Raw genomic sequence first — 14,927 nt, 5'->3', positions numbered from 1 at the left:
TTAAAAAGTAGTATTAAGTCTTGGGGGACGGACGTTTAAAGAGAAAGAGCGGGGAGGAAAGCAGCCTTTTTAAAAGCGAAATTATTCTCAGTTAATTTTTAGGAAAAACTTAGCAGGAGGGGTCTGGGAGAGCCGTTGATTATTAGAGAATAAACCTTGAGGAACGCAGGAGAAAGGCAGAGCTAAAGTGATCAGCGCGGAGATACAGTGGGAGCGGATTGCTCTGCCCGGCTCACCGGGGCCCGCCGTGAGCCGCCCCGCTCAGGGCCGCTGCTTTCTCGTGTGCTGTCCTTTCCCTGACAGCAGCCGGGGGGGTCGAGCCCTACCCTTGAGCAGATGTCGTTTGGGAGCTGCGGGCGGCCCTGGCCGTAAAGCCGTCTGCGAATGACCCGCAATTTCACACCGCATCACTGCCACCACGGCAGCCTGGCCGGGCTTTAAACTATCCTTTGTTTTCACCATCCGGACAGATACTTTACGATGAAGTTCTGTGTTCAGGCTCTTTTACTTGCTTGTCACTGCTCGCTTTCCTTTCAGCCTTCACTGGTGTGTGTTTAGCAATTTCTCTGGCAGAGATGCCCAGAGCTATCCGTGTTTGCTGTGTAAATGGGCACAGGCGCACGGGTTTGTCCACTTCTGCAGAATTTACCACAGCCCGTAGACGTGTATCTGAGTGTTCTTTCAGCATGTGTATGCATGCGACCCAGACAGGAGCACGTTGTGTAGCAGACTAGAATAGATGGTTTGACAGAATGCAGGAGTAAACCGAACAGCTCTGGGATCAGACAGAAAGAGAGAGAGAAACACGGAGAAAGAAAGGAAGAGAAAAAGAAAAGAAAAAAAGACAGGAGTTTTGCTTGACTGTGCCTGAGCACAAAATTCTTTTTTTTTCTCCTTATTTTCCCTACGATCAGCAAACTGAGTATCCCAAACTCTTGCTAAAAGCCAAGGAAATCTGGTTTTAAAAGGAAGAAGAATGTTTTCTTACTGTGGAAAATGAAATCGAGTTTAGTGACGGGCATTTGTGAGTGCACAGCAAGGTCAGATGGCCGAAGAGCCCCGGCACACACACACAGCATTCAGGATACGGAGCTGTGAGCAACCCTGGCTAATCCCTGCCTCTTTCTGGTTAAAAAGGAAACAGTTTAACCATCTCTTTTGGGAAGTCCGTGCGTTACAAATCTAGCCGCGTTACCATACTAGAGCAAATGAAAAAGCACTGCAGACAGGACAGACGACGAGTCCTTTCTTTCCCTTTGTGGACATGTTTGTGTGTTTCCCCAAACGCTGCGGCTGCTGCAGGACGTGCCTTCCGAAACACAAACTCACAGCTCGCGCACACACCCGCACAGACAGATAAGACATGTATTAGATTCTGACACATACGGGGTGGGGGGAAGAGCAGGAGAGAGAGAGGGAGAGAGAGAGAGAGAGATCCTCCTACCTGGAGCCATAGATTGCAAGATACGTAGTGTTACCTGGGGAAGTCAGAACAAGTAAAAACACATTGAACTTCGGGGCTCTATGAGGCAGTTGATCAAGATCAGGGCTTGCTCGTTTTCTCCCTCCGACCGTCTGCCTCGGGTTTTTTGTTTTACCGTTTTGAGCAGCTCTTTCTGTTTTCCTCCCTCTGTAGCTTTAGTACCGAGCCAGGTTCTGTCACCATGGCTCTGGGAAGAGCTGCCCGTCTGCACGCCGCTGATTTTGTGCAGTTCGGCCGGCTTTGCTCCCGGGCAGCTTCCGAAACGCTCTTGACTGGGATTTAACCGAAACGATCAATTCGACTTTTTGTGCAATTTTTATGGCTCAGTCCATTCTCTAGATCATGCACAGAAACTTTCGGAAGTGGATTTTCTACGTGTTTTTATGCTTTGGAGTCATCTATGTCAAATTAGGGTAAGTCCTCGCGCACGACAAACCTTGTCTTTTGGGTCACGTTATTGCGGAGTTGCGAACAGAGCGTTGAGACGGAAAAAGAAGACGAAGCAAACGAAAAAGGCAGGAAAGCGACGGTTTCCCTCCGCCCCTTTCCCCGTGCGCAGCCCCAGCGCAGTCTGGGGCCGCTCCGAGTAGCGCTCCGCTCCCGGGGATGGGCACTGCGGCGGCGTTGCCCGCACGGAGCCCTCTGCTTTTGTGCTGCTTAAGCGACCTTAAATATTATCTCCGGCGTACAGTACTCTCAGACAGAAAAAAAAAAAAAAATGCCTGACGGAGTTAACTCAGCCGCTGCTGATGAGACAATGGAGCAGAGCTTAAGTATTAAAAAGGAGAAAGGGGCGGGAGAAGGGGGAATCCCTGCTCTGAACCTGCGCTCAGGGATTTGCTTTATGCAGGCCTAGACACAATTTGCTTTTCTATCCATCAGGCGGACGTGTTGAAATGAGCTTGACAAGCGGCCCGGCTGCCCTCGCGATAAGCTCCGGGCCGGGCGGGCTGAGGGCCGGGCGCGCCGGGAGGGCTGCGGGCAGCCCGGGCTTTGCTCCTCGTTATTTGATCGCGGAGAGCGAGATCGCGTTATTGCAGTTGCCAAGTTTCTCCCTCTGACTCTCCCCCTTACCTGTATGCCCTTATTAATATTGCTCGTCGCAGTAGGCTGACTTGAGTTGAATTTCCACATTCCTGAGCCCCAGCCGAGTCCTTACCTGTCGAGCTACAAACCCTTTAAAGATCCTGTCTTTGCATAGCTGCGGGATTTTTTTTTTTTTTTTTTTTAATGATCAAGAATGCATAAGGTGAGTTGCAATCCGAAAACGCTTGTTTCCCGCTTCGAAACCAACACAGGGAAGAAGAGGTGCGAAAGGGCAGCTCTGAGCGGCGAGGCCCATCCGCGCGGCACCCCGATTCGGCACGGGGATGGGCGCGGGGCCGCCCGGCTCTGCCCGCCCGAAGCCCCCTGCACAGAGCGCGGCGGAGCCCGGCCTTGCTGGCAGCGGCCCGGGGAGCAGGAGGCTGCCGGGGGGCACTGCAGGAGGGAGAACGGAGCGGCCGGGGGCTAAGGTCATGCGATACAGGGGTGTTAAACGGGGCTTCTAGGGACGAGAAGGGAAGCGTTGTTTCAGCCGGAGCTCCCTCCCCAGCCCGGCTTTTGCACTTCTTTTGCCGGAGGATCCCCGGCAGGTTGCTCGGCAAGCACCGGCCGGACTGCGTTCGCTCGTCCGTCTATCCAGCTATACGTTTCGTCATTCGGGCAGGGCTCTCAGCCCGCCCCGCGGCTGAGCCTCTAGGACCGACTGCCCTGCCCCTGCGCCCCAAATCAGCTTGCTAGAGACAGGTTGCTATTTGGCCTCGGGCCAAATATCTCCCGCTGTCATCCTAGCTGTGAGCGATCCTCCCTGTAGTCTGCCAGAATGACGTGGATTGGGGCGAGAAGCGGGTTGGTGGGACTGCGTACCCGTAAATTAAGCACCACGACGATCAGGGCACATAATCAGTTCCAGTAGCCGGAGGGCTTCGTGAGGTACATTCTCCTCCAAATCACCGGGGGACAGAGGAGCTCAAAGAAAATGGTTTGCACAATAAGGGGTAATGGTATCAGTGCTCGCTTTCGCTGCTGTTTTATTTTTAAAGGAAACAGAAGATTCGGCACACTTTACAGGGTGGAATGCAGATTTACTTGAGAAAATGAGCGTGGCTGTTTTAGAAAGGGGTTTGGAGCAAAAAAAAAAATCACAAGAATGTTGTTGAACTGAGCCTGGAAGCAAAACTGAATGGACGGCAGGAACAGTGAAAGCCCTTACAGGAATCCCATCAGATCCATCACCGTGACTGTAAGGCGATGAGGATACTTCTCTTTCTTTGAACAATAGGAGAGAAATTCTCTCTGAGATCCAGGGCTACCACCAGGCTGAGCATGTAGGATGCAATTATTTCCTCTTTCATCAGCCACTGGAGCAATCACTTTGTTGAAACCATATCTTCTTAGAGTAATGATACCTTTTCTGGCGAGCTGTGTGCATAAGAAATGGGAGTTACTTGAGACAAAACGTAGTTTGTCTTCCAGTGCATTCTGTTTAGCTTGCGCAGTAAAGATGGAGATAGCAAGGAGTTACGCGGTCATTTCATTTGCTACGGAGCACGTGTTCCTCTCTTAATAAAACGTGCTAAGAACTCCGCTTCCTGGCTGGACAGGGGCAACCCCGAGCCCAGGGGAGGGGAGCAATAAAAACACCGCTGTCTGTGTGCACAGCACAGGAGCAGCAGATTGGTGGTGCCATGGCAGGGGACCAGGGGAGTGTGGCACAGGAAAGTCGCTGTTTCCAAGTGGGAGGAGAGAGTGAGACCCGCTCAGGGGATCCTCCTTCCTTCCTTCCTCCCTTCCTCACGTGGAATTGTCGTTATTCCCATTTCCATTTTGCATTTTGCCGAGGAGGATGAGGTGCGAGGTGGTGTACCTGCCCGCGCCCAGTCTGCCTTCCACGTTTCTGGGGGCAGGTAGGGAGAACGGAGCAGGCTGCAGCGCTCACACGTTGACTTCGGTAATAGCTGTATTGGAACGGGAATTTCGCCTGCGAAGATCGCAGGGCGATCAGCTTCAGTTTAATTAATAGATGTATCGGAAGTCACAAATCACAGCTGTGCCACAGATGCAAATGACAGCAGATGCTCTGAGGGTGAGCGATGGACCTTCGGAAGGACGGATCCGTAGATATTGCGGGACTCAGGGGGCAAATCGCCCTTTCCCCTTTATCTCTCCTGCCGGCTCGCCCGGCCTCAACGAAATACCCATCTTCTCGAGTCCCCTCGGGGCGGGGGAGGCGGCCCCAGCACCTCCCGCCCCCTCCAACCCGACCCCGCTAATTGCACGCTGCTCAGCTTTGCCCCCTTCTCCCTTGCGCTGAGCTCGCAGCGGTGCGGGATGCAGGGAGTGGCGGCTGTCAGCAGGAAGAAGGGCAGCGCGGTGCAGACTGGACGTGTGTCCCGAGCTGCCGACGTGCTCTGCTGCCGCACACGGCGCTTTTCGGGGTCAGAGAGAACCCGCAATTGAAAAGAGATGAACGGAAAGGGAAATGCTTTTTTCATGCCCGCTCTGCCTCATCTGCAGTCTGTCGCAGGGAGTAGGCAACCGTTCCAGTTCCGTACTGCTCTTATTCTGTCCGCAATACACGTGTTTGGGGAAGAAGAAGCGGCAGTACCCATGTGAGGTGTTACCGACAATATTGGCTCGTCCAGTGTCACACCAAGAATCTGACAGAACAAGCGTACTTCTCTGTCCCGAGCTGACACACATATAGAAAGAATCCGTACAGAACCTAACACGTTATCATTATCAGCATCATTACTATTAAATTTCCGACGCAATAACATCTCCCATTTTTTGAGGAAAAGAATATTTTCCCGAAAGGGAACGGCTCGATTTGGTTGATGCCATACGAGATTTCTCGGACTCCACGATTCGGCTGTGGAAAAAACCCTCTTCACCCCGAAACTGTGGGGAATGGCAGAGCACCGTAGTCTGGATTGGGTTGGATCAAAGCCCGCGTCCTCACCCCCCGGTGCTTCAACGCCAGCAGCTACTTTTCGATTTTAGAATTCAGTTCTATTCTATTTTTTCTTTTTCCTCAGGCACGTGTTTCAAAGCAGATGCCCATTTAAAATATATGCGATGCCGAACAAGTGCTCGAAATAAGCCGTCAAACCTCACCCCCCGTTCTCCATCCAGCTGGCGCTCGGCAACGCTGCCGCAGCCGCTTCATGTGGCTGAGAGGTAACGGGGAGCAAAGGGGACGCACAGCCCTGTTGCTCTCGAGGTTAACGGATGTATGCATACATACGCACTTAAAGAGGTAAAAACACGTCGATTTTAGGTTCTTTTTTTTTTTTTTTTTTTTTTTTTTTAAGAAATTATAAATAAAGGAGACGGTTCTAAGGTTGTAAGTGATCTCTGGAAGGCTTCAACTTCCCCCGTTGTTAATCAACAGCAGCGTTTCCTACAATGACACTCTTGGCTCCAGCACACGCACGCACTGCGCTTACAGATGAAAGTGCTTAAATGAAACAGAACCCCGAGGAGATCCTTATCGGGTGTTCGGCGAAAGACGACGTTTTTACACCAATTCTGCAGCTGCGGTTCCATCCGAAGGAATATTTCGTTGTCCCGCAGAGCCTGCAGCAGCCGTGTGCAGGGACTGGTTGACTCGGGGAGGTCACCCCGGGGTGCTGGGAAGAGCTCTCGGCCAAGAGATCTCCCTCAGGCATCAAGCAATTAACCCGAGACGAGCTCCTCAATCCCCACAGAGCGAGGGTCTGTCGGAGCCCGCTGAACGTTTAGTTCGACTGTATTTCAGCTAAACTCTCCACGGTGCACTTTCCTCTTTCGGGCTTCGTTTTTAAACCCCGGCATCCCGGAGCACGTCTCTCCGTCAGCTCCCAGGACTGCAGTCGCTCACCCGAAGAGAGAAGGGGCCGTCGAGGCACGGAGGAGGAGCAAGCAAGCTCTGCTCCGCGGGGCTCGGAGAGGCGAGGGGCGGGCGGCCTCTGCCCGGTAGCGGCACGGACCTGCCGGGAGCGCCCGGCTGGGAAGGAGGCAGGGGAGAGTAGAAACGGCTCCGAAAGCTCTCTCTGAATGCTTTCCTTCCCTTTCACCCGCGGAATCCAGCTCCGTTATGAAGCTTCGAGCTGCCTTTACTCCTCACTCACTCACTCACTCACTCACTCACTCACTCACTCACTCAGGCGGGCTGCCGCAACTTGCATGTCTTTTTTTTTTTTTTTTTTTTTTCCTTTTCTTTCTTTCTTTTGGACAGAGCCCCCTGATATCTAATTTTCAACACGGGGGGCAACGAGAACCAAGAGCCTGCGGGAGCTCTTCGGGGGAACCGATAGAGCCATTCACCGTCCGCTACTGAGCCGTTCACCGGGAGCTGCCGACTGTCCCGGTCGACTCTCAGCAGGAGAGCAGCCCGCTCCTCCCGCGGAGTGTCCCCGGGGAGCGCTGCGCAGGGAGTGGGGTGCACGGAGCGGGTTGGGCCGGGCAGTGAGGGTGAGTTGCAGCCGGGGCTGGAGCGGTGTCGCGCCATTGTCATCCTCTCCTTTAAATAAAAAAAAAAAAAAAAAAAAAAAGGGTTGGGGAGAGAGGGAGAGAAAAAAAAGTAGGCGGATTGCAGCGACTGACTGCCCAATGGCAGCCCCGAGTCTCAGGAGAGTTGCAGAAAGAGGGGGAGAGAGAGAGAGAGGCACTTTCTGCCATCCAAATCCCTTAAACCATCCTCATTCCAACACGAGAACCCACTGTAACAACTTCCAACCACTGAGACATGACAGGCAGGAGCCCAGAGGCAGCAGCAGCAGCGAGAACAGCAGCAGCAGCACATACTCTGCCCCGGGAGCAGCATTAGCGCCAGGGGAATACCAGCCCCACCAATACAAACTAACAAACAAACAAACAAACAAAGCCCCCCCAAGCCCAAGGGATTGGATTCCAACTCAGATTCAAGGCACAGCTGACACCAAAAAGGGTGGGGAGTTACGACCGGGGGGGGCCAGAAAGGAATAACCAAGGAAGCGAACTCCAAGAGTGTAAACGGGACTCAGCCATGATCCTTTTTTCATCTCGCAGTGTGTTACTCTCAGTGTATTACCCTCAGATTTTCCTCATCCTTACCAGTGGGAGTTACCTGTAAGTGATCCAGATTTTTTTTTTTTTTTTTTTTTTTTTTTTTTTTTTTTTTTGGTTGCAAATTCTGTTTGAAATGGCCCCGCCAGCTACCTAGGGGCGACGCGCACACGGAGGGAGCCGGGACACGCCAGCTCCGCGAGGCGCGTGGTGGTGAGGATGGTGATGGCGATGGCGGTGTTGGCAGTGCCGGTCGGACCGTGCCAGGGGAAGGGGACCCGCCAGGTAACTCCCGGGGCTGCCCGGGGGTCGGCGGGGAGCGGGGCGGCCGCGACTCCCTCGGGGGCTCCGGCCCCGGCTCCTCCTCCCGGCGGGGGAAGCGCGGCGCCGCGCCGGGACGCGCAGCCCGGGAGAGCTGCGGCCGCGGGCGGGCGGCGCGGAGGCGGAGGCGCTCGCTGCCGGCCGGGTGCTTTTCGCTCGGGAGGGATCTGCAGTCCCGCAGTTAGAGCCGGCTCCAGGACGTTTTCCTTGTGAGGAAGGGGGTGGAGGTAGGGGTGGGGGAAATCAGAGTCGGTGGGTGGGACTGCAAGGAGTTTCGGGCTCTTTTTTTTTTTAATATCTATATCTGTATCGAACGGTGCGGTGGATGAGAAGCTATCGGGCTGCTCAGTGTGGGCTGCGGAGAGAGGCTGCCGCGGGGCGGGGGCCGGGCGCCGGCTGAGGGGGGCATGGGGATGCGGTACGCTGTCCCCGCGCCGAGCCGAGCCGAGAGGCCGGGGCCGCAAGCCAAGGCTCGGAAGGGCGGCCGGGGAGCTGTCAAGCGCTCCCGTGCTCCAGTCAAGGCGTGAGCACGCTTTGAAGCGGCAGCGGGGAAGGGAAGGTTCTGGGGCAGGCGGTGGTCCCGGCCGCCGGAGCTAGCTGACAATCTGAGCTCGCTCCCTTCCGTGAGTGCCTCCCCGGGGGCCGGGTGCCCTGCGGAAGGGGACTGGGGATCGACTCAGGTGTCTCCGGGTAGAGAGCGGGCTGTGCCCGAAGGACTCTGTCCCGCACTGGGGGTTCCTGCCCCAACACTACCCGGCCCCACGTCCAACTGCGCTGCGGGGCCGGGAGGGTTTCTGCTCGCTCCTGCCCCAGCGCCGAACAAAGACCTTTCAGTTCACGGTGGGTGTATAATTTGAGCTCTGAGGTGCATGTGGATTTCTGTCTGTCTACCTACCTACCTACCTACCTACCTACCTACCTACCTACCTATCTGTCTACCTACCTACCTACCTACCTATGCACCCACACATCCACCCATCAGACCGATTGTTTCTGTATACATGCAGGCAACACACACACACACACACACACACACACACACACAAGCACGTGTGTGAGAGTCCTTCTGTATATATATATATATATATATGTATTGTGGGCTAGGGAAAAGTACGAGCCAGCACTATGCATGAAAAGCAGGAATAAACACACACGTAAAAAGAAACGAAACGCGTATTCCTATGTTTGTAACTCGTAATGAAATGCACATGCCATCGCTACTGATTTTTAAGGGCGCTTGATTTATGGAGCTGCATTCGGGTCGATCCGGTAGGATGCTGCTATCAGCCCGAATTGCCCGCTGCCCTCCACAGCCCGGCAGGCGACCCAACAGCCTGTAAAGATACGGCACTGCTCTCTGCTTTTTCAAGCAGGAGGAAAAAGCCGTAATAAGCAAATAAATAAATAAATATACCCTTCTAATACAAACGTAGCATTTCTCTTTCTTTCTCTCTTTCTCTCTTTCTTTCTCTCTTTCTTTCTTTCTTTCTCTCTTTTTTTCTTTTTTTTTTTTTTTTTTTTTTTTTTTTTTTTCTCAAAACCGTAGGAAATTACTATCCTACAGAGTTTTCCATCTATAAATAGTTCGGATCTTGAAACAAAAGTTTTAAACCACACGCCAGATGCCGGGATGCTGGCGGTTTCCCTTGCTGTGTGACATAATTATAAGGTCCGAAAGCAAAAGCTATAGAAGTATAATAATAATACTAAGGCGACTGCTGAGGGGAAATACAAGGGAAGCGATGGCTGCTTTATTTAGAGCTAGCTGCTCAGGGATCTGCTGAGCGCTGCCCCGCGCCCATGAGAACTCGGCGAGGGGACATAAAGATTCCCCTTGCCCGCCCCCGGTCACCGAGGCCGAGGCCGCGGAGCTATTGCAGCCCAGCAGAGCAGAAGGGAAAGGGATCAGGAGGTGAAAGGCGACAAAGCGCAGCTCGGCACCGGCGCACGTCTCCCGGTCCATCCATCATCACCCGTGGGACGCTACCGGCAGCCCCCGGCCCCACGGACCCGGAGTGGCCCCGGAGCGGCCCCGGAGCGAGGCGGGCACTTCGCGGTGCTCGGGGGTTAAAGAACGAGGAGTTATTTCGGTGCTCAATGGAGAAAAGCCTAGCGGACTTGTGGTGTTTGTCTTGTGGGTAAATAGACTTCTCTGGCTTACTAATGGTAGCTTTAGAAGATTAAAGCATAGTAGAGCCCGTTCGAGCATTATCTGTCTGGTTCTCTCTGCAAAGGAGGATGCTTCCCGAGCCACTAGCCTGTAAGCTCCTGTGGACCATCAGGTCATTTGCCCAAGTTCTCTGTCTTCTCTTGGCCGTGCTCGTCCTCCGAGCTGCCGGTCCTGCATCCTCCCTCCGAACTGCCGGTCCCCCCGGGATGACGGCCCGGCCCGGCCCGGCCCGACCCGCCTGCCCCGCCGGAGGGCTGCGAGCAGAGTCCGTCCCAGGCAACGGTGACTGTGAGATGTGCAGAGTGAAAAAGGCACCCGCGATTGGGCACAATAGCCGCGAAAAAAGCGAATTTACTGCAGACTACACCCAGAATCAGCCTAAAGAACATATAAAAGGGCCCTTTCTAAAATCGATTCCTGTGCTTTAAGCACGCTCATCACAGCGATCATCTTCTGTGTGCTCAGGCACTGAGAAGGTTGTTACAACCAGCAGCGATCAGTGTCCGACTTCTCAAAAAAGCAAAGGGACTTTGGATAGAACAGGCGGCAGTCGAGTGATTGATGCACATTAACGCTCTGGACGCATTTTGGTAATCCAATTACATATTTAAAGTATACAGCTGCCATTTAATAATATCCAGGTAATTAGTATAAATATATAAAAAACAGGATTATATACATCATATATAATGGTGTTTGGCACTGCTTCTCGTAGTGCATGTCTGAATGCTTGTGTGTCTGTACACAGATATGTGTTTAGCTGCTTCATCTGAAGAAGACAGCACTGTTCTGGCTTTGCATTTGTTCTGCTTTCACTGCTCATCTTTAGGGTTGGGTGCCTTCAGTAGCAGCACGAGAGTTGGCTCTTAAGAAGCTTATTTCAGGGATTATCTGCTGATGCGTAAACAGAGTTAATTCTGTTATTTGCTAAAAAGTGATTGGGAATAGAATGTAAAAGTGTGTGTGCATAGTAGTCTTCAGAGCAGTTAAGTATTCTAAGACCATAATGCAGCAAATAATGTATGTTAGCCAGTAGATATTACAGGCAGATTACAAGACAAAGGAGAAAAATGACTGCATGTTTTGGATCTTATCTGCTGGTGCTGCCATTTCCTTACAATTCTATAATTCCTATAATTCCTTCACAATTCTCCCTGTTTGTGGGAAGAGGGTTAGAAGAAGCACATATTCTTCATATGCCTACAGGAAAGGACTCAGGTCTAATTCCTAAAGATTAGGACTCCTTAGATGGTCCCTGAAGCTTGTCTCTGAATGTGGGCAGTGTAGGAAGGAGCTGCACAAACAGAGAAGAGTGAGTTTCTCTCAGCTCCTAGGATCAAGGGGATGGTGGCACAACATCTCTGCTCTGCTCCTCAGTGTGGCTGATGATCTCACATTAACTGTCACAGCTGGAGTCATCATCTGGCCCCCTCCTCTCATCTTGGTTAGACCAGAGCTGTGCTGGCTTCTGAGTTAAAACCTACTGTTGTCAGAACAGGACTGTCTATGACTCAATCCCCGGGTTGCGGTGTAAATCCATCATTTCCCTGCTCTTCTACCGTGCTCATCTTGTTGCTGGGGCTGTGCATGCTTTAGGGCAAGTTTGCTCTCAGCCTCTACTTGTGCAGCATCCAGAGTGCTAGAAGAGCTTTTTTCCCTCTTTTTTAAAATTTCTTTTTACATTGAACTGTAATAATACTTATTTAGAAGAGGATTTGGAATGAAACTTCAACTGTACTGCCTACCAGCAGATGTGTTGGCTTAGATTCAGAACAGGTGAACCCTGAAAGCGTATTGACTGTTTTGGGGATCTCCTAAAGAACCTTCTAATGAAGCTGCCACATAAAACCAGAAGAGTGATAGTGATATGACTCTAGAAGATAGTTTACCATTTCTCCAAAATGCGCAAATGAAAATTCCCTGTCTAAAACCAAGGGGTCTGATAAGTGTGTGGGTAGCCTCCCTCCTTCCTGCCTGCTTCAGGGCAAACACACCTGTTCTGGATATCCCTGAATTCAGGTGTGTTTGGATGTACCCCCTGTTCTCAGTACTTTGAGGCAAGAAGGTTCTGGGGATTCATTTTCAAGCACATCTTAAATTTTAAGAAGTCATGACAAGTAATTATAAGAGAAGGTGGCAGCATCCAGAATGTGTAGGATGACAGCCTGGAATTACTACATGTGTTGCGATACTAACGTAATATTGCAGGTGGGTACAAAGCATCATTAAATATTCAGATGAGCCGGTCAGATTAAAAGCAGATACGCTAGCACATTAAGCAGGCAACAAGGCCAATCCCTCAGAAGACAATCTTTCAAAGGAGGTGTTAGAGAGCCAGACAAAGAAAGCTGCAATTATATAGTTAGACTGACAAACACATTTATGCAATGGAAAAAATATACCATGTATACCTCATAATGTGGTATGATAAAGGTATGACGGTGCCAAGTGTTTTCTCAGAGCATGCAGCTGCAAAATTCAGGTTGAAATCCTGCTGCTGAGATTCCCCAAAACACCACAACTTAATGCCATAGCCCTCCCAGGTCACCACAAACAGCAGAAACTGAGTACCAGTTCTAGATCAAAGGTGCTTTGCAGACGTGCTGACACCAGGCATTGCAGAACTGGTTAATGTTGCAAGCCTGATTTCTTCAGCCCAGAACCTCTGCAGGTCATTTTGCCCACAATGGACTTTCAGCAGTCTTTCACTCATGCTGGTGAAGCACCTGCTAGCTACCTGACACTCTTTTGTAACTCCAGGTCTGTCTGTCTGATTGATTCTTCTCATTATTTTTTTCTTCTTTCCTCCTTGACGCTTCAGTGCCCTTCTGAATAGCATTGCTCCAACCCACACCAAATCAGGCCCATAACTCCCGTAGTATGACATTCACACTCTACATGTAAGAATTGCATGAGGACTGGCCTCTGATCATGAGAACTGTGACTGAAATGTCCATGCATGAGAACAAAATATCCATGACTTTTGGGATTTTTCTGTGCACCTGTGAAAACAGTGAGCAAACTTGACACTGACAGATGCAAAGTGAAGCTAAGACAGACCAGGAGCTCAGGTGTGCTCTGGAAGCAGAGCCATGGAGGCAGGCTGCTGGAGAACAGTCTCTAGTCCTTTAGGGGCTATTGGCTCCTTCCCCACATCTTTTACTTTCCCTTCAGCCCTGCCCTGAAGGTAGATGGATACGTTTTCCCTCCTTTGTGAAAGAATGCATAGGACTTGGTGGTACTTCAAGACAGCTCTTACATATTTGTTCTTGCTAAAACACACGACTAAGGAGCATTTCAAGTACTTCAGGTGGTGCAAATGTGAAGAAATCCTAGATATAGAGAAGTGGAGAATGTTCTTGGTGAGTTTCTCTGTCCATACGCAATGTATTTCTGTGACTTCTCTCTTCTGTTACGGCCCGAGCACTGTTAGGACAAACCTTTGTACAAAGCACTGAATTGAATTCTTCCATGTTCTGTTCTGTCCTGTCTCTCCTCTTTAATACCATTTTCTTGATAGTGCAATTAGCTGCAAGTTTGCTGACTTGTTCAGTGCTGCTTTGTTCAGTAGAGACAGTTTTTTTGTGAAGTTAAGACAGCTATGAACAAAACTTTTTATCTCACCATTAAAAATATTGATTCTACGAGGATTTGACTGCAAGATAATTATCTCCTGTTAAACATTTCATAGCTGATCATACCTTCTTTAGAAAATCTGAAGACTGGCCAAGTTAGAGAGCTATTGTATCTTTCTCTGGAAATAGTTATAGCAGTGGATACAGTTTGTACCCACTTCACAGCTACAGTGCTGTACATCTATTTTCTTTTCAGCCTATGCCTGTGGATCAGATTTCCCTTGTGGCAGAAACCCACAAAGAATAAAATCCATGCTTCTGCAAAAATCCCACTTAAGCATCATGGTGACATGGTCTTTGTTCCAGCTTTGTGTACAAGGTCAAGTTTCACCCTGAGCTCCTAAGTAATTAGGAAAAGGGACATCCAGTGGTATAGCAAGTGTGCAACCGAGGGCAAAATGTAGCCTCAGGCACTTAACATGTGGCAGGAGATCTTTCCCCTGTAAAGTGGCACCAAGCCCACTGGTCACTCCACTGCATCCCACATTGCTTATCCGAGGTAGGGCCACCCTGCTGCTCACCAATGACACCTTTTCTGAAAACTGCTTGAAGCCTGGGGACTTTACTGGTGTGTTTGTGGCTTTGGTACAAGTTGTAAAGGTAATGCTGATGATTTACTCCCACCAGAGCATGCCCGGAGTCCCAAAAAAGGCCTCCAGAAGGGTTTCCTTCTGTTTAACCACCAGTGTAGGTCTCATCTATTCAGCTCTGAAGGTCTAGGGTTTTTCTTCCTGGGGCTGTAACCCATCTTGTGAGCTGACAAAGCAGGAACAGCTCTCCTGCAGCTGATGGAGAACCATGCCTGAAGCAAGCCAAGGGCTGCTTCTCCCAGCATCCATCCTGCAGCTCAGCACAAGCTGCCTCATTACACAATTTGAAGGGAGTGTGGCCATATTTTCCAGAAATATGCAGCAGAAGGTAAACCAAGAGGCTACTCCTCCATGTCAGACAGCTAGAAATCAGTTCTGCGGACTGTTGAAAAAATCATTGTATCTGGCGCTAGTAAGAGCTGACACAAAAACAAAACCTTATTTAGTTTTTTGAGGGAGAAGCATTTCAAAAGCACCTGCCCGTTATGTACAGAGCACCTGGAAGAAGCATATGCCATTAGGATAGAAATTCCTGCCTGCCTCCGTGTAGGGCCTGGAAAATAACTTGAAGAGCACTAAATTTAAATTTTTAAGCACTGCAGTTCTGGGCCTGGATATTATATCCACCCTCTTAATCTTTCTGAAGTCAGACATATTTA

The 14,927-nt window shown here is 50.7% G+C and overlaps 1 protein-coding gene across 2 annotated transcripts in view; it reads left to right on the top strand.

The window, feature by feature from the left end:
- Positions 1-1,825: 1,825 nt before the first annotated feature.
- The window catches only part of WNT7B (Wnt family member 7B), a 91,662-nt gene continuing 78,560 nt past the window's right edge, over positions 1,826-14,927 (top strand). Inside the window, exon 1 of one of the 2 annotated variants that reach the window (XM_042890123.1) lies at positions 1,826-1,896. In XM_042890123.1, coding sequence (XP_042746057.1) covers positions 1,826-1,896 — 71 coding nt within the window. Of the gene's footprint in view, positions 1,897-7,532; positions 7,616-14,927 lie in introns of those variants that run through there. The other variant, XM_042890122.1, reaches the window with a different exon arrangement.

This window comes from Lagopus leucura, unplaced genomic scaffold (genome assembly GCF_019238085.1).
Source record: "Lagopus leucura isolate 7727_CA_CO unplaced genomic scaffold, USGS_WTPT01 Super-Scaffold_100159, whole genome shotgun sequence".
NCBI lineage: Eukaryota > Metazoa > Chordata > Aves > Galliformes > Phasianidae > Lagopus > Lagopus leucura.
The sequence above is the reverse complement of the archived record's forward strand: the minus strand, read 5'-3'. Positions and strand labels throughout refer to the sequence as shown.